Source organism: Babylonia areolata, chromosome 12, assembly GCF_041734735.1.
Source record: "Babylonia areolata isolate BAREFJ2019XMU chromosome 12, ASM4173473v1, whole genome shotgun sequence".
Lineage (NCBI taxonomy): Eukaryota > Metazoa > Mollusca > Gastropoda > Neogastropoda > Buccinidae > Babylonia > Babylonia areolata.
This window is the reverse complement of record NC_134887.1, coordinates 23198465-23225789: the sequence shown is the minus strand read 5'-3', so window position 1 is coordinate 23225789 and position 27325 is coordinate 23198465. Positions and strand designations below refer to the sequence as shown.

The following is a 27325-nucleotide window of genomic DNA, read 5'->3' as shown; positions in this document are numbered from 1 at the left end:
AATCTCTGTGCATGGGCGCGCGCGCGGAGAGGAGGGAGGGTGCAGCTTATGCCTGAAAACCCTTAACACCTACTTGGCTATATCAGAACTACATAACGGTAATGTGCTGTGCAAATCCAAACAAATCTTTAAATACCTGCATATTTTGATCATAAGTATGAACGAACATTACCACACAATGTTTTGTAAAGATCGAGTCCGACAATTGTCTGAGAAAACATCACACACATAAATACGGAGAGGCGATCACACACATAAATATGGTGAAGCGGACAGGGTGTGGTGGGTGTGGGAGAGGGAAGGGAAGAAGCTCACAGCACAGACGCTGATCGGTAAGATGGCAGTATTGACTGCGCGCGTATCACAGCCACTGGCACATACAATTTACCTCTTCCCTCGTCTTTCTCTTCCTCAACCCTGCCTTCACTTCCTCCTTCCATTATGGCCCATCCCCACGTCATCACCACCCTCCACACCCTCAACCCGAATCTGCCTTTGTGCACCCCCTACACCAGTCTCCACAACTTCTGTCCAACCCATACCACACCTCCACCCCCCTCCACACACACATCGCTATCACAACCGCTACAGGGCCCTACAGAAATTCTACACTTTCTTTTCACAGCCTGGGGAATTAAAATGGAATCAGATTATTACTTTTTTCCTTCCCTTCATTGTCTCTGTCACATGTAATCTTTGGCGATGCATATGACGTGAATAAGAAAGCAAAGCCAGGAGGCGGATTTTTTCCCCTCCCTCCACATTCTAGTTTGGCTACATTCATATCGCTGCCGTCTGTCTGTCTCTTTCTCTGAGTCGTTCGCTCGCTCTCTGTGCCTCTGCGCGCGTGCGTGTCTGTGTATGTGTGTGCGTATATAGTAACAACTTCAGCGGTGCGAATGTATGAATGTTATGTGCGAGCACGCAGTCGAAAAATGCGAGTCAGCATGAAATCGTGTGTTTGTGTGTGTTTTGTTTCTTTTATTTTTTCGGTTGTGTGTGAATAGAATAGAATAGAATAGAATAGAATAGATTTTATTGTCATGAAACCGGAAGGTTTATAAGACACAATTGCAATGGTAAATGAATGAACGAATGAAAAACACACAATTTATCAATCAGTTAATGCGGTAAATTGCAGCAGCATTCATACACAAATTTTCCTAATCTTGTTTGTATATATTCATCATCTGTTAGCATCAATTGACTGGGAATATGTCCTGTGTTATTCGAATTTTGAATATCCTTTAAAAATTGTTGCCTTAAGGTTTCATATTTAATACAATGATCAAGAAGATGGATTTCGTCTTCCAGGATGTTACATTTGTTGCACAATCTGTCTTCTTGTGGAATATTTAAATATCTACCTTTCTCAATCTTTAGGTCATGCGCGCTTATTCTGAGTTTCGTTAAAGCTTGTCTGTGTTTTGTATCTGATATATTTAAAAGGTAGGTTTCAGTTTTGTATTCTGCTACAATCGTATTGTAAAATTTTAGCTTTAATGTTTTTTCTCTTTTCTCTTTCCAGTATTTGATATATTCATTTTCTAATTTTTTATACACGACGTATTTCAGTCTATGTACGTTGAATGTGAATTGATTTTTCCAAATGTGATCAAGGCCTATAAAGGCTGTGTGTGTGTGTGTGTGCGCGCGCGTGTGTTTGTTCATTCTCCATTTCTGTTCTACAGTATTACTTTCAAACCGTTCAGTATTGATTCTGTTAACAGTCTGAACAAATGTTTGGAATTAAAAAATAAATGAGTAATATATATATATATATATATATATATATATATATATATATATAACTTCCCCTTTTTTTAAAATAATAACATCCAAGCATTGTGATTCAGGAAACAAGTGCACATCAAAACGACACGGCTGAAGGGAGGATGGGAAATCTAGAGTTCTATTCGCAAAAACTGAAAAGAAAGAAATTAATCCCTTTTTCACCTTTAAAAAAAATACTGTAATGACTAAAAAGAGGTTTATTCTGACAGGTACAATACTGACACCAAAATGTTTCCGTGAGTATTCTAACAGTAACATGGACAGCTGGCATCACCAGAGTCAAATTTGTGACGAATTTAAGTTGCATACATGTAATGTATACATAGATGCCCATGTTAATCAAGCGAACTGGTGACCTTTCACACCATCTGAATGTTCTCCATGTTACCAGTATACTGTTCAACAAGAAAAAATCTACTGAACAATTTCTAGCTCAAATATTCCAAATATCTCTCTTATACACACACGCGCGCGCGCGAACAGAGGGGAAAGAGTAGAGAAAGAGAGGAGGAAAGAGTTAACTGGAAACAACTGTGTACAAACCGGCGATGAACTTCTTCGGAGCATGCGGAGATCTCATTACCAACGCGTGGAACGAGTGTGAGAGGCAGTTTTGATGGGAGTAGTGGGGTTCAGTTTATGATTCATACAGACATTCCGCTGGCGACACCAGAACAAAGCAATACAGATGTAGCTTGTAACGATCCGACAGCATAGCCCAGTGAAATGCTAATACCCCATTGCAACAACAACCGAACTAACTACTGTGAGCTATGTACTTGGCAATCATTATCCGTACATGTCAACTTGTGCACTGTGACAGATTACGCAGTTGTTATCAACTCATGTGATGTATCTTTACTTAACAGGCAATGGCAGTGCACTGGACTACCAACATTCGATGGACTGTTAACTGTGTAACGCGAACACCAAACAGCGACGTATAATGTAAAATAAAAGAACCATTTCTATGATCATGGTGCATTTTGGTTATTCACTTACAGACAAATATAAATATCATCATCCGAAAATCAAGCTTCCATAACATTAGCAACCAACCAGCCAAACTACACATAATGCGTGTGTGTCTGTGCACACGCCTATCAAACTTCTTACACACTTCCCCAGCAGTCACGCTGGTTCTTTCCTTGATGTCTCTGGCGGGAACAAGTCATCCCGGCCCCTCTCTCCCTGCTATCCACAACTGAAGAATAATCTTCAGCCCTGCAGCCTGTCCACTCCTCACAGACCCAGACACAAGCCGGTCTAGCTGCTTGCCAGGAAGGCAATGTGGCGGTCCGCGCCCAGTGCAACATGCCCCCTCCCCCCCTGCCCACCCCCCACTCCTCCCTCTGTAGCACTAGTATTGATCTTGGCTTCAGTGTTGTGAGGGGAAAAAGCGTGGCTGCATTCAAGATTAATGCCAGATGAAGGTTCCTTTTCTGCTAGCTCACTGAGAGGAATCAAATGAAGCCTGTTCGGGAGGGGGGCAAAAAGCTGTCTCTCTCTGTCTCTGAAGACGAAGTGCACAGAAGACAAACGATAGTGCTCGGTGTTGTGTTTTTTCTGACTGACCAGAAATACTCACACTATCATGAAGACCTGGATTTTTAAAAAACAAACAAACAAAAAAACACTTAATTTTACTGGGTACGCAAGTTTTCATTCTGTTTGCTTGTACGCCTGCTCTTTAATTTCTATCTTGGATGGGTTTCCGACATCCCTAAACTGAATCACTCGTCAGTCGTGCACAGCTGTTGACATTCTAACATGATGAATATATTCAATGTGGCAAGTAACCTTACATGTTTTGTTCTCAAGCAGACATCTGTCACTCTTGGGGGAGGGGGCGGGGGATATTTTCTTTTACATACGGGAAGAAACAAAATTGGATAAAACAAGCTTCTTTGCCGAGCTGTCACTCTACAAACTGCAAGTCGCTCAGGGGTCTCACTTCTGACGGCAAATTCAATGCTGTTCATCTGCTTTATAAATGTCAAAGAGCATCACACTGTGTCAGTCCTCATTATGGTCAAAGAAACAAAAGATGGTTGATCTTTGTCCCTGTTTTCTCACTTATTCTACTTTAAAAAAAAAAAAAATCTTTGATTTCAACTTCAAAATCTGTTACAAAAATTACTTCTATACACTGATAAATTTCTGGTACACTATACAATAGCATTTAAACCAAACGAACCAGGATGGAAAAACAAACACGAGCACCCCCAACTGTGTGCTTTTCGCCATGGTATAACTAGAAGTGTGCCTGTGGCTCAGTGGTGAGTGCACATAAAACATGCGTTCCCCCTTCAAACATGTCTCCTTAAAATGGACAGAAACTGAACAGTAACGGAAAGACAACATGGCTGGGAGGAAAAGGTCTTAGCCACCAGGCCACCGCAGCCAGCCGAAGGCAGCAGACATAATGACAACAGTCTTTGTCTCCTGCCTGACAAAGCCCATGACTAAAACCCCATCTTCCTCTCCCTCCTGGTGACACAGCGAACACTCCCCAGCCCGCGGAGCTGAGCAGGCAATTTATATGCCGGCCATACTGCACAGGGATAGGCACTGACAGACAAAAGACCTGAAAGGCCGATTTATGTGGGTCCGATCTGACGAGATGGCAACATAACTTGTGGCTGCTGTCTTCAATACGTCAACGGCTTCTTTAACCATCAGTTTGTCTGGGAAGAGCAGCAGCAGGATGTATACATCAATTCCAGCCAATGAAGGACTGGGCCAGGCAGTGGGAGAGGTGACTGGGGCATCCAAGTGGAACATGACCACCAAGCTATCCTTACATTATTACAATCCACATTTTCCACATCATCAGTTCCATCATGGAGGTGCACATGGTCAGATTTATAAATGGTTTATTCTTACAGATTCTGGTGTGTGTGTGTGTGTGTGTGTGTGTGTGTGTGTGTGTGTGTGTGTGTGTGTGTGTGTGTTTCATGCATGCAAACATACACATTTATAAAGACTCTAGAGTCTACACTGTAACATACATATACCTGAAGAAGAAAAAATAAAAAGATTATGTATTCCTCTCTCTCTAAGACAGAAATGAAAGGGGGGGAGGGGGGGGGGGGGAAACAAAGAAAGCATTTCTACCCTGAAATCGAAACCTGTGTGCCTGGTCATATTACTTACAACATGGTAGTTAGTTTAATTATTTGACACACGTTTCATGGATGGTTTACAATGACTGCTCAAGTCATTCTCAATTTTTCAAATATATCAGAAAAGATCATTTCAACTTATTACTGAAGGAAATGACCGTGTTTGTTTTTTTGTCTCATTTTTCAAGCTACCTTTGACATCATTTTTGAATCTAACCAAATCAGTGTGCACAGTGGATGACAAGCATGCCATTACTCATGAGAAGTTAACTCTTCAGGCAGGCATCACCACAGGACTTTTTTTCCGAGTTAGACATCCCACCTCCACCAACCAAGACATCTGTTTGTGCATAGTGTATATACATGAGGAGGGGAGATGTCTGCTTTTGAGACGGCCTTCGGCATACCACCACTTCAAAATTGTAACTGGCCACTCCCAATATGCATATCAACAGAAAAGATACACTGGATTGAAACTGACTGGTTATCAATTCCAACCTTGACAAGTTATATATATATATATATATATATATGTGTGTGTGTGTGTGTGTGTGTGTGCGTGTACATTATTAGAAGCCCTCTCCATCACAGAGGCATATATATATATATATATATATATATATATAGAGAGAGAGAGAGAGAGAGAGAGAGTAGTAGTAGTAGTAGTAGTAGTAGTAGGCCTCCTTCGGTCATAGCTGACCATGGATAGAGTATATCTGACCTAATGTCTAATTGGGCTGTCTGCTTGTACCAAGCAGCGTCACCTGTGACTGTAGAGACCGATGCGAGAGAAAGTCTCTGTCGCAGCGGTCACATGTATAAGCTGATGCTGGTCTGTTGGCTGCCGTTTCTTTTCTGCGAGCTCGCTTTTCTGCTGCAGCAGCTGACAGTTTGTCCTCACCAATCCATAGCTGATTCTTGAGAGTGCTTCTCCATCTGTTGCGGTCATCTGCAAGGTCCTCCCAGGACTCAGTGTTGATCTCAAGCGCCTTCATGTCACATTTGCAAACGTCTTTGTATCTCAGTTGTGGGCGGCCGATGCTTCTCTGCCCTGTGGCGAGCTCTCCATAAAGGATATCTTTTGGGATGCGACCATCTTCCATGCGGCGAACGTGGCCCAGCCAGCGCAGCCGATGCTGTCTCAGCATGGTATACATGGTCGGCAGGCCAGCGCGAGTCAGGACTTCGGTGTTTGTCACCTTGTCTTGCCAGGAGATGCCGAGTATGCACCGTAGGCTTCTCAGGTGGAAGGTATTGAGCCTTTTCTCCTGACGAGCATGTGTGGTCCACGCCTCATTGCCATACAGCAAGGTGCTGAGGATGCAGGCGTTGTATACAGCCATCTTTATCTTTGTGGTCAGCTTGGGATTTGTCCACTCTTTGTGGTAGGCGGGCTAGCGTTGTGGCCGCCTTCCCGATCCTCTTGTCGATCTCAGTGTCAAGGGAGAGGTTGTCAGTGATGGTGGACCCAAGATAAGTGAATTGATGGATGGCTTCAAGCTCATAGTCATCAATGGTGATGGCTGTTGGAGATCCTCTGATGGCATGCCTTGGCCTTGGACGTTTGTCTTCTTGAGACTGATGGTCAGACCGAAATCTTTGCAGGCCTGGGATAAGCGGTCCATTAGTGACTGCAAGTCCCGCTGGGTGTGGGTCACAACTGCAGCATCGTCAGCAAAAAATAGGGTGGGGGCGAGGACACACCCTTGTTTGACACTGCTGCGTACGTTGAAGGGCTTGGAGAGGTTACCATAAAACTGCACCGTCCCTTTCATGTTGGAGTGCAAAGACTCAATCAAGCTGTGCAGTTTTTTGGTTTTTTTTCGGGGGGGTGGGGGGGTTGGGGGGGGGGGCTCGGTGTAGTGTTCCGCCCATCTCTCCATCTGCTGGCTAGGATCGTTGATTACTTCCCCAGTGGAGGATATGCGGGGGGCAGTCTTGCTCTGTGTTGGTCCCAGTGCCTTCTTGATGCCATCATACATCCCTCGGAAGTTGCCTCATACAGCAGCATTCTGTGTCTCTTCGCCGAGTTCTGTCCAGTACTCATTTGCACATCGCCTGCCGTTAAGCAGAACCCTCCTCCTGGCAGCCCTGAGGATTTGCAGGTTCTCACTGGGTGACCATTTGTACTTGGTGAGTGCAATGCGCTTGGCCTCAATACTGGGAGTCATCTCTGATGATCTGGCCTCAAACCCTATATATATATATACACATACACATACACACACACACACACACTGATGGACTGAGACAAAGCGACAGCTGAACAGACAGACAGGGCAGACACTGACCTTCTTGACTTTCTTCTTGCTGCGCCCTTCTTTGCTCCTCTCTCCATCTTCTGAGGGTGATGATTGTCTGCTCTCAACTCTTCCTTGACCTGATTTACCTCCCTTGTGTTTCACAGCATTCTGCAAAATAGGACACCAATCAATCAGGGTGAAAAACAAAAACAAAAACAAAAAAACTTCAGATCTGTTATTATCACAAATATCAATACCACTGAATGAAAAAAATACTCTTAAAAAAAACCATGAGCAAATAATTCAACAAGCAAAACATTTTAAACTTGGAACAAAAACCTTCATTCAGTTAAAAACAAGCACAACTACCAATATAGCATATGCAAGAGAAAAAGCTCAAAGAGTGAAAAGAGCATTTCAAACTTTCTAGTGCATGGTGAAATGGCTGAGCCTATCATAATCTTCCTGTGAAGAGGAAGCCTTACCATGGTTACCTCCCACCTGACAGTCCCTTCAACTTTCATTCCTTCCTCTTTGACTGACAGAACAGCAGTCTGCTAGCACAGATCTGCACTCACACCAAATCTACTTCAGCTTCACCTCACCTCACCACTCTCCTGCTGCACAAGCTTCATTTGTAAATCACATGGACTGATGCCTTGTTCTTCTGGCCTGCTGTTGTTTCTTGAAATAGCGGCTGTTGTGCTGTATTTAATGCTAATTGATGTGATACTCCCAAGACAGAATTGTGTTGCTTATAATGTCTATGTCTGCTTTGTCAGATGTACCTGAGTGTGTGCATATCACATGGTATTATGTCTGCACACCATGCACACCAGAGACACGCAGCGTTTTATTTGTTGGGGACAGAGCTGTTGCATCACGTATTGTCACCCCTGCATGTATTGTCGCCCCTCTGCATGTACTGTAGCCAGTGATATTATGTGCAGGCCTTACTGCATGTATTGTCGCCCTGCACATATTGTCTCCTTTCCGCAATATATGCCACTACCAAAAAAAGAACTGCACAGCCAGAATGCACTTGGCCTAATGTCGTGCTGTTGTTCTTATCATAGTTGTGTGTTGTTGTTGATGTTGTTGTGTGTTCATGTGCACACGCGCGTATATTTTTATGTGCTTGTTTGTGTAAGTATGCATGTGTATTTCGTGTTTGGGAGTACATTCGTGTTTGTATAAAGGGGGTATGTGGTGGGAGAGGTGCTGGTATGTGTGTGGATGTATTTGGCATGTGTGTGTATGTGTGTGAGTGTGTGTGCATGTTTGCGTGTCTGTGTGTGCGCATGTGTGTGCGTGCGTGTGTTTGTGTATATATACATGTGTGACTACGTTACAGGCCCGTTTATGACTTCCCATTTCTCCCTGTATATGTGTGTGCGTATGTGTGTGTGTGTGTGTGTGGGTGGGTGGGTGGGTGGATGGGTGTGCGTGCGTGTGCGCGCGTGTGTGTGTTACCTTATCTGCGAGGGCACAACTGTTCAACAACGCAACGCTGGGTCATAAAAGTTACGTCACAACGCAGTCTCCTCACACAGTAGTTTCGGGATCTCGAGTTGATGGGAAGTCAAGAGTGGATGGGTTGTAAACTCGTCAGATTTGGCTTATGTCACGGTGCGTGTGTGAGTGAGTGAGTGAGTGAGTGAGTGTGTGTGTGTGTGTGTGTGTGTGCCTGTGTGTGCGTGCGCGCATGTGCGTGACAGAGAGAGAGAGAGAGAGAGAGAGAGTGTGTGTGCATGTGTAAGCACAGAGTATCAAATATATGGACTGAACCCAGACCCAGACACAGACACAGACACACACACAGAGGATGTTAAATGTTCTTCCTTAGTGTGTGTCGCCAGTCTTGTAGGTCTACACCAAACAAGACTTAATGCGACTATGTACGGAATGCGGAGACCGTCTTCGCTGTAAACCCAAACATGTTTCTCTGAAGACGGCAGCACCGAAGACAGTCCCTGCACTTTAGGCCAATAAAACCTCTTTGTACTCTCACTCGCTCCGCGCTGGACAAACGAACAGCACATTCCTATTCATCCAGCCCCGTCAATGCACGTTCGCACAACACACACACATACGAGCGCGCGCACGCTCATATAAACACACATATGAGCGCACACACACACATTCATACGAGTACACACACACACACATGTGCACACACACACACACACACACACACTCTCTCTTTTTTTTTCTCTCTCTCTCCCTCATTCATGTGGCTATGGCCTTAATGAATAAATCGTCTGCGTCTGCCTCTCTCTCTCTCTCTCATACTCATAGACAGAGATTGTCATGTAACTATTAGCACAAAAGGAAAAGAGATTGAGTACTAGATGTATGATAAGTTAGACGGCGAGCTGTGTGTAACATTACGTCCAGCTGAATGGATGTATTATTGTTTGAGTGCTTGCAGACTGGCAGGATGTAGGACAGGGGCGAGGAAGGCAACCAACACCAATATCAGAGAAGTAACAAGCGCGGTCCACTCCTCTCAAGCCTGACGCAGTGCTCTCCCTTCTAGCGATATTTCTCATTCTCTCTCTCTCTCTCTCTCTCTCTCTCTCTCTCTCTCTCACACACACACATTTTAACACACACACACACACAGTGATTCTGATTTTCATCAACTGCAAGCTGAATGGAATCTCTCTACATGAAAAACTCACTCAAGTATATTATGCATTGCATATTTAACTTGTACTATAAATATAAACATATAAACAAACGCATGCACATATAACCATATAAATGCTCATATGAGTGCACAGGTATGTTTGCATATGTACGCACGCACATACCCATATGAGAATTATGACTGTGTGTAAAGATGGAATGTCTATCAGCATATTTCATGATCATACTTTTCATTGTATAAAACTGATTTCCAAATCTGTTTTTATAGATGGCTGGATATCTAATCATGTGTGCACGTGTGCACTTGTGTGTGTGTGTGTGTGTGTGTGTGTGTTAAAAAGAAAAAAAACCTGTGTTTTATTTTATTTTATGAAACTGAAAAAAAGATGGACATTAAAAAAATATGTACATGTGCAGACACATGGGTGCAAGCACTTAGGCTATCACAAACAGTATGTGTGTGCACAACTCAATTACCCAGTAAGCTGAAAGGTAGGCAGTGACATTTTTACAGATCTGTGTACAATTATCAACTCATTTCCAGCAGTCTGTTGCAACAAAATCTACATGGCAACAGACATGGCTGATTTTTTTGTTAAAGTACAGTTAGGTATATTTTCTTCTCCTGCATTTAAGTTGTTTCCCATTAATGCCAGCAATATATGTTTTTAATTTTAGTGTTATGTTGTTGTTGTTGTTGTTGTTGTTTTGTTTGTTTGTTTGTTTGTTGTTGTTTTTTTGTATTTTTTGTTGTTGTTGTTTTTCTGCAACCTTTTTTTTTAATTTTATTATTATTATTATTATTTTTTTTTTATAATCTAATTTATTTCTTGTTTGCAACCTTTGCTTCATCTTGTACCCATTCAGTCTTTTTTTCTTCTTCCTTTATAGTTTAATAGTGTTTTGTGGGGTGCCAATGAAGTAATTGTAAAAATAATTGCTGCTGTTGATAGAGGTTTCTATGCAAATCCTCTACCAGCCTCCCTTCCATTACTTGGCTGGAATCATTATCAAGTTTGCCCTGGTTGTTCCAAAGATGGTTAAATCGAAGTGCATTGTGAATGAATATTCTAACCACAGGTATCCAGCAATTATTTATATTTCATTATTACTCTGACAAATTCTTTGTGTCTTCTTATCATTATTCTTCTGGTGGTAGTTGTTGTTGTTGTTTGGTATCTTTGTCCCTTTCCCCCCCTATTTTCTGAAATATAACTTAATTCACACAAATTTTGTTGTTGCTGTTGCTGCTGCTGTCGTTGCTAAAAACAACTGCTGATGTTAAACTGACAAACATATTAATGAATGGTCACATACATGTATTCAGGACAGAATTAAGGGGAGTTTGTATAATACTATTACTCCCAGTTTGGTTAAATATACCTGCCGTATCAAACTGATGCTAACAGTACTGGTTTGTTCTGTTTGGCAAATATTTGTGGCAACTCAAGTGATGTCTCAACTCAGTGATGTCTCAAATCTCGGTGAAGGCGCCTGGTTGGTACAAGGTGGTGATTTTTCTGGTCTCCCAGGTCAACGTATGTGCAGATCTGTTTGTGCCTGTACCCTCTTCGTGTGTATATAAGTATATGTATGCAGAAGATCAAATATGCACATTTAAATCCTGTTATCCATGTCAGTGTTCAGCCGATTAAGTAAACAAGAACATACCCAGCATGCACACCCCCGAAAACGGAGTATGGCTGCCTACATGTAACATTGCAAATCTGGAAAGTCACAAGAACAAAGACGTGTTTGAATAATTTCATCATTTGCTAACTTGTAATGGTTGTAGTAGTGCCAGATTTCAAGTGAAACATAGTCGAAGGATAGCCGAAATTCCAATTTCACAAGACACTAGACAAAACGAAATACAACGAACCTTTGTTTCTGTGTCTGTGTGGTTTCTTCTTTCTAAAAATAATTTTCAGACAAACAATTTGTGGATCTTGCGATGTAAATAATCTCATATCATTTCACTATTCAGAGCATTCCCATCCAAACGTTCATTTAAAAACACAAAACTAACATACAAAACAAATAACTTTCTATAAGAGACAGGGAGGGAGGGAGGTAAAGTGACAAGAGAAAGACAAGAGACAGCCAGTGACAGAGGGGCAGACAGCAAGATGTTATCAAAGAGGCAGAACAGAGATGGCCTGTTAGAAAGGCAGGGAGAGAGCAGCAGAGAGGAGAGGAGATGAAGGTCTGTGGCAGGTTGGTAGAGCCTGGTGATCAATCAGACTGCAACACTGCAGCGTACACTCCCCTTGCCAGTGTTATGCACAGAGATCACATCCACTGCTGGCTTTAAAAACATCCTTTGTCTCCATCCACAAAGCCTGTCCCAGCTCTGATCCTTGCCAACCTTCTTTTATGTTCAACTGGTACTGGCCATGATTACTTTGAACTGTGTGAAAGGGGGATGGGGGGTGGGTGGGGGTCAATTCGCAAAGACACACACAGAGTGACAAAAATAGGGGATGGGAGAGGTTACCAGCCAAGCTGGTGGGGACAAGAAAGAAAAGATGGCAAGAGCCTCAGACAATGACAGGTAAAGAGACAATACAAATACATACCACATGCACACACACACACACACACACAATGTGCGCACACACGCACGCTCGCATGTGTGCAGGCACAAACACACACACAAAAATAGAGGACAGCAGGGATTATCTATTTATTAAATCTAGAATGATTCCTGCTCTTGCCATTTCTCCCAAGTTTGACAGGAAAATCAAATTCAAAGTCTAGTCATTCAGATGAGATGATAAACTGAGGTCCTGGGTGCAGAATGCATTTCGTGGAAAGAACCCATGGCAACAAGAGTGTTGTCCAATAAACATGCGCTCAAGGCCAGACCAGCATGTTGGTTATGCTGCTGTCTGGCATCTCAGCCTAGAAGATGTGGTATAGTGTGCGTGTGTGTGTGTGTGTGTGTGTGTGTGTGTGTGTAATGGCTTTGTCTGAATGCAGAGACTGAAACCATGAGAAACTGAAACTGTCTTGTTGCCCTGAAATCTCCCCCCTCTTCCTGGCACTTCTCCCTTCACAACACCCCTCTCCTCACCCCAACACCCAGGGTACCTTCACCTCCTCATCAACTACCAAGGTCACCATGACCCTATCATGAAATCAAGGAACTTCACACCCATCCAGCAAAATTCACACACTTTACTAACCGTGTGGTAACAGCTTTTAGGTTCAGTTGTTGGGCTCCACAAAAAAGAACAAATAAATCCAACATTTAAAGCAGTTTGCAATGCTGACATCCAATGTTTAACTGTGGTTTGTGGTGCTTAAGGAATTTGGAAATGAATCTGCTTACAAGTTTTCAGATCTTGTCCCAGTAGTAGGCACACAATGCATCACTCAGAATATGTGCTGGCATTATCTGGCATTGGGACAAACAACATGATTTGCCAAAGAACAATCTGAACAATGATGCTGACCATATAACACTACTCGCTTTGATTTACATGCAAAGTTTGGCACACTTTACTATTGCTCTGCTGCCACAGTGGGCCATCTGTCATTCACAATGTCTGTTATATTATCTGTCACAATGATTGTTTCTGAGTCAACTCATTTCTTTGCATACAATATGTACTGCCCTTGGGCTATAGCAATCACAGAGCTCTCACAAAGAGAGCACCATAAATTTCACATAGAAATAATGTTGTGACAATAAAGCAACACAATACTGGCCTAATAAAAGTCAATTCTCTCACTCACTCTCTGTCTCTAATTGAGATGTATCTCACACCTTCAGATGGAGCTATGCCTTTCTGAATAAATATGAGTCTATTTCAGTCTGTCTCTGTTTCCCTCAGTCACTTTCTGTGTTTTTACACAAAACATGTGGAGCATTGATGGTCATCACTGCTTCAATCAAATTTTGAATAAACACATACAAATGCAATAATGCAAGAAAAGAAATTCTATTAAAAAAAAATAAAATAAAAAAGTTTACAGAACTTTTTCAAGGATGAATGATATCAAGGACACTTCAATCATAAATGATAAAAAACTGAATACTGGTAGAGAATTAAAGCAAAATGCTTTTCAACCACTGTGCAAGAAAACCGACACCTGTCAGTACAACTACAAAGGTCTTTTGTTTCGGCTGCCTAAAGGAGAATAAAAGAAAAATCTGCAGAATCATTCTGAACCTCTTGATCAACAGGGTTCCATGCCTCAGACAAACAGAAAGAAGGCTGTTGATCTCAGGACTGCTAGTTAGTCTGGAAGTAACCTGTTAAATAACTCCACCAACAACCTTTTCCTTTCCTCTATCCCTCTTGCTTGCCATCATTCCACCTCCACCTCTTTCTGATGTCTGTCTTCCTGCCTTTCTTCCCACCATCCACTTGTATGTGACACAGGCCTACACCTGAGCTCTTCTTGTCCAACATGATGCATCATTTACAGATCTATACCAGTGTCTGGCCTGGTAAGAGCGCAGTACAGGGGAAAAGGCCAAGTGGTGCACACCAATATCAACACACAATACACTTATAAAGCAACATATGCCTGTGCATCCTTGTCACACACACAAAAAAACTACTGATTTTCCTGACTGCTGTTACTACATTTAGCAGGCCCAGAGATGGCACTGTCTCTACACCACCACAAACTGAATGGCAGAAATCATTTGGCTTACCATGTAACTTGGATATGGTATAATCATAAACACTTGGAATATGGTCAATTCATACGTTTAATTTGCATCAGCTTTTTTGTCATGTACAGAAATGCACATGGACACACACACACACACACACACACACACACACACACACACACATATTTAAAAGTGTCCGTCTCTTGCATATACTTCCCAGGATGACCAGCAAATAATGCAAACAAGCACACACATGCATGCACGCACACACACACGTGTCTGTGTGTGTGTGTGTGTGTATGTGTATGTATGTATACTGTGTATGTATGTACTGGAAAATCTACTAATGCTTTACCATACTTCTCTCTTTCAGACTGCCTTCCCAAGTATCTGTTTGTGTCAGACTTCAACGAATCCAAAATAACACTGCTAGCACTTCTAAATCTGACCATGTTTCTGGTTGTCATCAAATTATGAACATCAGTGTAAGAATGAAGTGGGATCAACCTGGACAGTTTAGCTGATTTCAGTCAACTGAATTACTGTGACACTGTATTCTATGTCAACGGTTTGTCCCTATCCAATAATGCATACAAGAACCAAACAAGATTCAGGCATGTTAACTGAGCATCACATAATCAATAACCATGGACTCATTCATTATCCTGGACTCGAGTCAAAAGGAAAATGATGAATTATTACTTTTTTTTCATTAAAAAAAATTGAAAAAAAGAATAAATGTAGTAGAACAGACAAATGCCTACACACACACACACACACACACACAGCTGGCCCCTCTTTTAGGTTTTGCTTTATTTTAGGTGTTGCTTGTGATATATACTCATGAAGTAAGAAACGTGAGTGATGAGGTTAGCTGCTGCAGCTGTCTTGAACAGCCACAACAGGCCTTGTGAAGCCTGTACAACTCCCGCTTCAGTACCCTGCCCAACTAGTGTGGAGCCTGCGGCCTGCTGCCCTCTGTTGCTATCAGTCGTCCACACAGCTTTCAGTGCTCACAACGTCAACGGCCCCGCCAGCCCCACAGTCTCCACAAAGCTCAGTGAGGACTCCACACCGTACACCCCTGTCAGCCCGCGGCACATCCTTTTCTGAAAGGGGCCGCCACATTACAGCAGTCTGGGGCGCGGAGAGAGCGTGGCCAGAATGGAGTGACAGGAGTTATCTCTTGTCGGCCTTCAACAGTTCTGCTATTGATCACAACGTCCGATGAGGGCGAGGTGGCCGTGCTCGTCAACAAGGGGTAGTATTGTTTGACTGGGGGCTCCACTAAGATGATAGTCACGATGGCTCTTTGCCCTCACCACACCACTCTTGAGCCCCACAGGTGGAGCCCTTCATTATTCACACCGGGCCTATCATGTGCCGGCACACACTGAGGGACTGACCGGCCATCTGGCCATCTTCATCGCCAGCACGGACCATGCATTGATGCATGGACTGTATGCAGCACACTACAAATGCACCGCTCCTAAGAAATGCTTCTTCCACACACACTTCTACCTCCACCCCACCCCCCTAACCCTCTTTTCCAGCATCATGTAAATTTCTTCTCTCATTAACAGCAATCATCATCAGTGGTTGACAGCAAAAATCGTAACAGAAATCTACTCTCTGTGTGTATGTGTGAGTGTGAATGTGTGTGTGTGTGTGTGTGTGAGGGAGAGGGGGAGAGAGTATATTATGCCTAATACACACTCAACTGGTGCCTGAAAAATAAGCACGTAACGTTTGTACTCGTATCCATTAAAATAATATATTCTATATAACGGCTTTGGGCTCGTTGGCTACCTCTGTGGCTGTTGTGGAAGTGGTGTCAAGACAATAGGATGACTCAGACCCCTGGTAACAAGTAGCAGTACTGACAGACACCGACACGGCTGATGCCAGCCAAAGGCCGACAGCACCGTTACTAGCAGGGTCCCAGTCAGCAGGCCTGCACCTTGACATTTCTGGCACCACACTGCCAACACACACACAACAGCAGGGATCGCGCGCCAAACAAACTCCTTATCTATGTTTCATTGTGGCCAACACGTTCAGCCACCGGTCGTCACCAACCTTCACCCCAAATAAGTCAACACCAACTTATGTGACTGAACTGAATGCAGACGACAACACAGTTGAAGTTGTAAAAAAGGAGGGGTGGAGGAATTGGTCGTAAAACAGCAGCGACATTATATACCGGCGACCATGTCTCGTTAATTTTTTTTATGTGAAAAGACTTTATAAATATAACTTTAAAAAATAGGGAAGGAACAACACACATCGCGGTTCGCCATTGAGCTGCATCAATAATATAAACGACACAAGTGTATACACATTAATTTCTGTTTCATATTTCAACGTCCAAAGAACAAGCGCTGATATTACTGCGGTCTTGACAATATACCTGACCCCCACCCCACCCCCCAGTACTCAACCACCACCCAACCTCTTCACATACAGAAAGGGAAACCCTGTCCGAGAGACGAAAATTTACGGAGGCAAATGCAAAGAAAGCGATCGATTACATTGTTGTTTGTGGCTTTTTTGTTGTCTTTGCTTTACATGTTTGTTGTTTCATTACTGCACAACCTCAATACTTGAACAACAAAACAAATAACTAAGCAACAAATGTACAAATAGGGAAGAAGAGACAGGACAGTGAGACAGGAAACAGTCCACTGAAGGAAGGGGATAAAGGCTACCAGTGTGTGTGTGTGTGTGTGTGGTGTGTGTAGGCAGGGTGAGGCAGGCTGCGGGCCCAATCGATGGCTCCTCTGCCAGCACCAAAGAGGACCTCATTTCTGGTCACAATCACTTATTCATCCACGAACACTCAATTACTGCCCATTGTTGCGTGGAATGAGGGACGAGGGTGGGCAGGAACGGAGCCAGCCTGAGGGCATCTTCATGCTTCCTGTATCTAATGCCCCAAGGGTACATGGACAGATATGTGAGAAGGGGGGTGGGGGGAGGGGGAGGGAAGAGGGAGAGACAGGCGGACAGCGGTGTTCCACTACTGAGGGTCCCTGGAACCTTGTTCGACAAAACAAGAGGATCCTCACTGCCAGAATATTACACGCGCTGTATCAAATCAACATGGGTGTAACCCCCTAATATATATCATGTGCGTACGTGTTTGTGCGAATACTATCACTTAGTGGAAATATATTTCATATATATTCCTCGAACAGAGGTAAAGAACAATAACTGCTTTTACCTGCTGGCGCGCTAAGTATTCCATCAAAACTGTCAATCAGTACAAGTCAGCTGTGATTTGTTGACAGCTGCCTGTCTACTGCAAACGCGCACGCACATAAACCTCTGCATAAGTTCTATCTGTGATTAAAACGACTTGTTGCAAACATGCCATGTTCAGTGGTGTCACAGTGTCGCTGATGACACCTGGGCATCACCAGAAGAAGTGAAATGACGGAGCTGCTCATTTCAAAGTTACTGACGGAATTTTAACGTCGTTGTCATAAGCCAATGAGTGCGAAGAATCTCTACGAGTTTATACAGATTTCAAAGCCCAAGTTTACACTCATGAGTTCAAGTTGTGGGATCATAACAAGGGTGGAAGAAAAAACGCCACGTGCGTCACTGGAATCCCCGACTGTCAGCTGGGACCTTGTCTACTGATGTTAATGTAACTACGTCTGCCCCTCTGCCGCATACAATCGTTGTCAGCTTTCTACACTTGTGTTCCGCAACAAGCTCTCACCAATAATTTTATACCACAAAAATGTTCATTACCAAAAATGAAGAATGCACATCAATACAGCCAGAGTAGCCCCCCATGTCACCGTCATAATCAAATGAACGATAACCTTGGAATCCATCCCCTCCCTCTGTGGTGTAGCGTCGTCAAGAGCCGCCGCCAGTGGAGGCCGGCAGTGGAGGCAGTGACACAGCAGACGCTGCACGCTGTTACACCAATCAATCTTACACATGTTTACACACTTTCCCGGGCCTACTTATTTCAGCTGTGCAAATCAAGTGCACCAACTGGGCCCGGACATAAAACAACACTCCACTGCACTTACCAGGCCTCGTCCTCTTCACTGTGACCACTTCGCGGAAATCCTCTTCCGCCACATGGCGGCCTGGGGATGTACGCTACATTACAGTACACACACACACACACACACACACAGAGGGGGGGGGAGGGAGGGAGGGAGAGAGAGAGAGAGAGAGAGAGGAAGATCCTGCGTTGTGTTCGGATCTCTCCAGAGAAAGATGTAATATTCGCGAAACAAAAAGAGCCGAGCAAAAACATCTGACACAACACGCGTTATACATCCAGACATCAAGTTTGGGAATTGGCACAGCCATCAGATCTTACTCCGGCCGCCATCATTCTGAAGCGATCCAGTTCAAGCTGACGTTAGTAGCTAATAAAAGAGCCGAAAAGACATCTTGTCATCGAAGTAGTGTTCCGGAAGACTGAAGAAAGACTCTGGACTGGAGGGAGGAGGAAAGACGGAGTAAGAGAGAAGCAGGGGGTGGGGAGAATTCTTGGGGTGTCTATACTGTGCAACCCGTGTATTATGACATATATATACTGACAGTGAAACAATGCTGCAGATAAAAGAAAATAAGGATGGCGCTGCAATATGGCGAGGTGCTCTCCCCGAGGAGAACAGCCTGAATTTCACACACTTTTGCTGCGACAAAAAATAATGCAAAATGAAAACAAAAACAAAAAAACGAACAAACCAAAAAACAAACAAACAAAAAACAAAAAAACAAAAAACAAAAAACCCAAACAAACAAACAAAAAAAAACCCAGGTTTTTCTTGGGCCGAAGCGGAACTAACGAAAATAAGCAGAACAATGAAAGGGGAGGAACAGAACTTCCACATCAGAACTGCTCTGGAGAACAAAAGCCATTTACAACCCACCCCCCTCCCCGCCCCATTCCCACCTTTCACCTGAATAGATTTGCTCCCTCTAACGTCACTTCCTCAAGGTAACAGCTATGAAAACTGGTGTCTTGGAATACCACACAGTTGCTGATAAGACATGCTTGGTGCCAGCACTGCGACTCCAGTAGTGGTGCCAGCACTGCGACCCTAGTAGTCTGACCAATAAAAATACCGTTTTAATACCCGTATTCATCTTACCGACCTGTTCAGTGTTTGGCACTACTACTGGGTAGTGGGACAATATTTTAATAACGGCTATGGAGTGTTGCACAACATCATCAATTCTCTCACAGGACACGCACACACACACACACACAGACACACACACACCACACACAGACACACACACACTACACACAGGTCTTAACGCGCAAGTCACAACAAAAAACAGGAACACTGAGCCTGTCGCACGACTCGTACAAGCAACAAACCATGGGTACGGGGGGCTTGGGGGATGAGGTTGTGGCAAAAGTTGTTGGGAGATTGGGTGGGAAGACAAAAAACAAAACTCTCTCTCTTCATAATTAACGGTACAAGGCTACTTCTTTCAGCTGCCTCTTGCAGGCCAACACCAAATTATATCCCTCCCGAGCACCCCCTCCCCCCTTAAAAAAAAAAAAAAAAAAAAAAAAAAAAACCGACAATAATAATAACAATAATAAAGTAAGCCCCAGAAATAAATGGGCGGCCGACAACTAGAGCCTTGGCACGTAAATTGTTTGCCCTGGTTGCTTACTTTGGGGAGGCGGAGGGCAGAGGGAAGTGGATGAAGTTTCTCCTTCAGCAGGCAGGAGCGCTGCAGACACCAGTCACTGCTGACATGCCTTCACCCCTCCTGTCCCCAACCAGTCCCCACCATCTCCCTGCTTTACTCAAGCCTGGGAGTAACCGTTTTCAGGCTTTGTTGCTGGATTTACCACTCCGTTCTCCTTGGCTACACCACCCTTCCGTTACGTCGATTTGTAAAAACTGGGTGTGAACTGATAACTTTTTTTTTTTTGGGGGGGGGGGGGCTAGAACTTGCAATTTGAGATGCATCTCACACACACACACACACACACACACGTACTGACTGCCAAACCATTTGGTCTAATGCAGATGATTTACGCACACAGATCATGAATACAAGTTCTTGTCACTTACGCTCTCTTTATTCCCTGTTTCAAAATAAAATCCCCATCCCTTTCATATCAACTCCCAGACCAACAGTTGCTATGAATAAAAAGTGTAATCCAGCGGCATGCGCCATGTCCTTTACTGACCCATAAACTATAAAGTTCTACGGTGTAAACATCCGGACTGGCTCCTTCCTCACAGTCACAACTGTCGTGCGAACAAATGTATATGTATAAAGACATGAAGAATACGAAGAACTGGATGAACGAACAATGTGCACAAATACATATGAAGAACGGAAAAAAGATATGTGAAAGAATGAAAAATGTCCATGCAATACAAAGAACGAACACTGTCCATAAAACAAGAAGAACGAAAACTGTCTACAAAGATGTGAACAATGTCCATAAGAGATAATCATGAAGAATGAACACTGTCCGTAAACCGATAAAAAGAAGAAGAATGTCCACAACAATAAGTAAAACGAACGATGTAAAAAAAAAAAGAAAAGAAAAAAAAGATAACAAAGAATGAGGAATGTCCACAAAGACACAAAAGAACGATGAATGTCCATAAAAACACACAAGAACGATGAATATCCACAAAAATATATCATGCTCTAATAGCACACCAGCAATGTCTTCATTTCATTTGTCAGCATCCCATGATGCTATCTGCGCCAAAGAGTATACAGCCCACTTGCCGGCAGGCATAAGGCCCTGTGTTGTTCCATGAGATTGACCAGATTAGACTTCCGGCGCTGGAGTGGATTCAACATCACTCCAACTTTCTCCAGCAAGTCACCAAGCAGGGCCCATAAAGGGGCCGCCACACTACCGTCCTGCCCGAAACCCCGTCCCCCAGGGAAAGGGGCCAACCGTGCCTGCATTTTTATAGACCTTGTTCGTTAGGGGGAAAAAATTAGAGTAATTTGCCTTTGATCAAGCCAGAAAAAGAATTCGTGGGACGTCCCGGATTGGTCTCTAAAAGTGAAAGTTGCTATTTCGTCGATTGCACTTGTGTAAATGCTTCACAATGGGTCTGGGGGAAACGGGAGGAAAGAAGAACTGTGTGTGCTGTTCGAACTTCAAAGGAAAAAAGGTGACATCGCAACGAAAACCAGCCACGAACCGACTGCAAGGAGGGTGGCGAGTTCAGAATCACTTCGAAAACAGAAAAGGACCGCCCCTGGCGATGAGATTCCTTCACTTTTTACGAACAAGGTCTTCAAAACAAGGACGGTATGTGACATTTTGAATAGAATATTCATTTTTTTTATGTTTCAAAGTACATTTGTTTCAATTCAACAACCAAGCCTATGAATGTTTTGGGTCTGATTTCTCAAAGATGGATGATTATACTGTTTTCATTTCTGACACACTTATCTGCCTTATGTTTGTATCCAAAAGTACAATTTAACTTTTAAAAGGGAGAATTACAGTACACCAGCTGGCCGGTCAACCAGTTAAGATCACTGCAGTTTTGTTTTCTTCTTTCTCAACATGGAAAAAAATCATAACTTTGTTAATATAGACACTGCACTTCAATACAGATTTCTCTCTCTCTCTCTCTCTCTCACACACACACACACACACACACACACTATCCAAAACTAAATGGTGCTCACATCATGAATAACTCAGATTGTTTAGACAATTGTTATTGTTTAGCATTTAGGTCTGAATGAATGAAACAAAAAAATAAAAGAAAATATCAAAGTGTTTGACTCAAACCTGTTTATACTGCATTTTGTAAACAGTCCAAATTTAATTGTACAGATTTGACAACACGCAATAAACAAATGAAATATATATATATATATATATATATATATATATATAAATACAGGAAATAAAATAGGGAGGTGGGGCATGCAAATGAAAATAAATGCAAATATCTACACTAAGAATTTACAGCTCTACCAGTTTCTAAAAAAAAGGGCATCAAAGAGAAAGCTGGTATGCATGCATTAATCCTTTGGCCAGTTGTTAGATACAATGAACTTACAGGTTTCCATAAAATAATGAAAGTACAGACATGTCCATTTTGGGTAAACAGGTCAACTGATTGCACCAGACAGTCTGAATGTCTGGGAGTCTTGAGAAGACTTATCAATGCATGTTACTTGTAATGATTTATGAGTGAGTACTGTATGCACACAAGCATACTGCACCTAAAATGAAATCATTCTTTACTTGCAGTTAATCATCAATGCAACTGTGATGAAACACACATGAATCAGTCAGTCTGTCTTGATTATTATTATCTTTAATCAAATTTCATGCACAGCTCCACCACTCTTCTCCCCACAATTTCCATGCTAAACTGCACCACTCATTTCCCCACAGATATATATATATATATATATATATATATATATATATATATATATATATATATATATATATATATATATCTTAAAGCTACTCCAATAAAAATTAAAAATTTTTAAAAAAAAGTAATGTGATAAAAAAAAGCCAGAAAAAGATCAAATTCATTGGAACAGCACTGGCTGTTTTCTCACGTCTCAAATCTGCTTTTAGAAGGCACACACACACACACACACACACACACACACACACTAATGCTATGTAGCAACAATATGAAATGCTGGAATGTATATAGATACTGAATGAATGGGTCACACACAGGAGCGATACTTTTTTCTTCAGTTGAGTTAAAAATCTGCGCGAGGTTGATGTCGCTGTGTCAGCAGAAACTGACTTGACTTTGCCTTCTTGTTTCTGGTTCCACGACAATTGAAAATATTTGCACGACGAACAAGTTCAACTTTCGTGCCACTTATCAGCTGTCCGTTCTGTTTTTTTAAATACTCTTTCGGTTCTTTAACTTTCATGGAGTCAAGCACACTTCAGTTTCAGCGGACAGAGTTGCCATGTTGCCTAATCCGGACGTCCCAAGGTGAAGGGGCTGAACTTTTCACTGACTTCCAGTTTCCAAACGAACAAGGTCTATAACATCTGTCGCCCGCCCTAAATCCCCAACCATTACAGTTGATCGTCTTGCTGGGCTGTAACACTACCAAAATACATCGAAGGGTGGGGAGAAGAGGTGGCAGCGGGTCTAAGGGGCCTATGATGCATGGCTGCAGATTAAAGTTGTGTGCGTAACAGACTTACGTCGCCACAAATGGAAAGACACTATTATTATTTGGACACAGAAGGAATTCGAGTGTAAATCTCAACATGTTTTGTTTGTCTCTCGTTGGTGGGATATGTTGACACGGTCAGTGAGTGGATGGTCAGTCCGTGGAGGCTGGGGACCCTAGTGAAGTGTCACTGGTCCCCATACAATGTATCCATAAGGCAACAGTGCAGCACAAATTGGGTCAGTTTACAAGGTCAGTCCTCCACCCGTCTGTACTCAAAGCCTGGCTACAGTATAAAATACGGCCAGCATAACTGACTGCTACTTTGATCCTTGATCCTTGATCCCTACACTACACTCAGAATTAAAAATATTACCTTTGATCCATGATCCCCACACTAAGAATTAAAAAGAAAGAAAAAGGAAAGGATTTAGGTAATAACCAAAATCTTTCCTTTTTCTTTCTGTCCGTTTTCCTTCCTCCCTTTCCTCTCTATTTCTTTTGTGGTGGTTCACAGGGAAAAAAATAAGAAAAGAAAGGCAGTTATCATTTAGCAGCCACTGCAGTGTTGGCCTCCACAGCTGTCAGGGGCAGCAGCAGGTGGTGGGATGAGCTTCTGCTTCAGGGAGGGCATGTTTACCTTGTCATGCTGCAGTTTGTACATGGCCAGTCTCGCCGTTGACAGTGCTGTTCTGATGGAGAGTGGGCCAGTTGAGCTGATTAATCATCTCCAGACCCTTGCCTTTACCTCCACACCAATCACCTTTCACTATCCCCCCTTTACCCACCGACAACGGTATGAGCCGAGTGACTGATCAATCCCTTTCCTCAGCCCCAAACCACCCACCATCCCCTCAGATGTCTGGTACTTCCCCTCTCACACCACAGCCATCCAAGTTCCCACCCCACCCCACCCCCATCCCCAATGCCCTCCCTGCAGTGAGGTAATGCGGCGACCTAAACGCCAGAGAGACCCATGAAAGGAGGCCGGTGGGTGACAGGGGACAGCCTGTGTCTGCCCTCCAGTCCATCACTGTCGGCCCATGGACCTGGCCCAGGCCCCACCTCATCATTTCAAATCACCTCCCTTTCTCCTTTTCTTGGATTAAAAACAGAAGAAAGTAAATTATTTATCAATAAATGTTGCTGAAATAAAGACGTTAAAAAGTATATAAAAACCAAGGGGGAAATGGGGCCAAAAGGTATCTTTTTTCTCCCAGACAATCCGGGTGTCTTGACAAGCAGAACATACTGAGGGTTAATAATAATAATAATAATAATAATGGTGTTTATATAGAGGTGAATCTTGTGCATAGACAAATCAAAGCGCTTTCGCACCAGTTATTCACACGCATGCATAACTCTAAAACTGGAGAAACTGAAAACAAGTAAGAGGCGGGGAAGGGAGGCTATTTTGGGAAGAGGCGGGTTTTAAGGCCAGACTTGAATGAGCTGAGTGTGGAGACTTGACAAAGCGAAAGAGGAAGTTCATTCCAATTGCAAGGTCCAGAGACAGAAAGAACGGCGGCCAACAGTCAAGAGCTTGAATCTGGGTATGTGTAAACAAAGTGGATCTGAAGCTGATCGTAGTGAGCGAGATGGAGTGTAGAGGTGAAGGCAGCCACCAAGATAGGAAGGGGCAGATTTGTGAATACATTTATAACATAGAGTGCTGATCTTGTACTTTATTCTGTCTGAGACAGGGAGCCAGTGGAAATGTTGCAAAAGAAGAGTGATGTGCTCAGATCTTTTCTTTCTGAGGACGAGTCGGGCAGCAGAGTTTTGTATGCACTGAAGGGACTGAATGGATGAAGCAGGCAAACCAGACAATAGAGTTACAATAGTCAAGGCGAGACAGAATGAGAAAAACGCCTAGTCTAGATGTTACGTCAATGGACAGATATTTCCGGATGGAACTGATGCGCCGCAATTGACAGTAGCAGGACTGACATGTCTGACTGATAAATTTTTGCATGGACAGTGTGTTGTCAAGGACAACGCCGAGGTTCCTGACTGAACTGGAAAGAGGGATGGATGTACTGCCAAGTTTGATTGTGTCAGTTGTAATGGAACAGAGTTTTTGTTTAGTTCCTATGATCATTGCTTCAGTTTTGTCCGCGTTCAATTGTAACTTAAACAGAGTCATCCAACTTTGAATGTCCAGGAAGCAGTTGGATGTTTCTTGCAAGAGCGACGACAGTTTTTCGGGGGTATCACTCTTCTGGAGTTGAGCGTCATCAGCATAAGAATGATGACTGACATTATGGTGGTTGATAACTACAGCGAGAGGAGCAGTGTACAGTGTGAATGGTACTGGGCCTAAACAGATCCCTGTGGGGCTCCATGTTCAATTTTAACGGGTTCAGTCTGGAAATTGTCAACAATGACAGACTGGAATCGATCAGTGAGATAAGATTTGAACCAGTTTAGAACAGTGCCGTTGATATATAACTTGATACCACAGGTATCAGGTAAGACGGGAAAGAAGGATTGAATGGTCTATCGTGTCAAAGGCGGCTGACAAGTCGAGAAGAGTGAGAAGGGAGATTTGTCCCGAGTCGGACACTAGCAGTAGGTTATTCAGGATGTGAAGGAGAGTGGTTTCGGTACTGTGGTCAGCACAATAGGCAGACTGAAACTGGTGAAAGGAGGAGTTTGTATTATACTCCATGTTTGGTGTTAAATATACTTACCATGTCAAACTGATGCAAACTAGGCCTATTGGTTTGCTCTGCTTGGCCAAATTTCGCGCGGCTAACAGTGAAAAGACGGGCCCACCGCTCTCAGCCAATCAAACGCCTAGAGATTGTTTAAACAAAGGTGATTGTTGAGCTGCTTCAGGACAGCTTTTTCAAGGAGTTTGGACAGGAATGGAAGATTAGAAATTGGTCGATAGTTTTTGAAAATGTTTGCGTCAAGGTTGGATTTCTTCAGAAGAGGCCAGACGATTGCAGTTTTGAAAGTGGATGGAAACGTTCCAGTGAGAAGAGATGAGTTGACAATATTGGTGATTGTGGGGAGAATCTGTGAGACACACTGGGAAATGAGGCTGGTATAGGATCGAGCTCACAGGATTTTATTGTCATTTCTTTCAGGATTTCATGGACTTCTGTTTCTGTTAATGGATTAAAGGAATGGAGAGGAGTGCCGTTGAATTGAGGATCAGGATGAACAGGTTGGAAAGGCATTTGGTCTAAGATGGTACGAATATTTTGGACTTTGTTGAAAAAGAAGGTTCTTTCATCCCCACACCAGCCAGCCTGGGCCAGAAACTGAACGACCTGTCTGTACTGTAAGGGGACAGTGGGGTACAGCACCAATGTGCACAGCACTGCCAGAGCTCAGCAGGCAGGACTGATGGCAGGGAGGTCTAGCACACAATAATGGATTCCAGCAGCAGGCCCACAGGCCACAGGAAGCCTGGCTGGGTCTGATGGCTGCACTGGCATGGTGGATAAAGCAGAGTCAGGTGTGGGTCATTATCAACCTTTGTTAAATATAGCACTTCCTTCCTGCTTGCCAACAACTCAATAAGCAGGCACCTATTTCCTCTCTTCTCCACACTGCCCTCACATTTTTGGTTTATAACAGTTGAACATACATGTATGCGTGTATATGTATGTGTGTGCATGTGCGTGTGCATTGCATGCATTAGTCTTAGATATAAAGAAATAATTTTTCTTGTGAAAATGAGATGAGATAAATTCCTAACAGACAACAAAATG

The 27325-nt window shown here is 43.1% G+C and overlaps 1 protein-coding gene across 5 annotated transcripts in view; it reads right to left on the bottom strand.

Moving 5' to 3' along the window:
• Positions 1-27325, bottom strand: part of LOC143288459 (uncharacterized) — a 260746-nt gene that overhangs the window by 195233 nt on the left and 38188 nt on the right. For all 5 annotated transcript variants that reach the window (XM_076596974.1, XM_076596975.1, XM_076596978.1 and 2 more), the window contains exon 2: positions 7211-7330. In XM_076596974.1, the coding sequence (XP_076453089.1) occupies positions 7211-7330 (120 nt within the window). The remainder of the gene's footprint in view (positions 1-7210; positions 7331-27325) is intronic.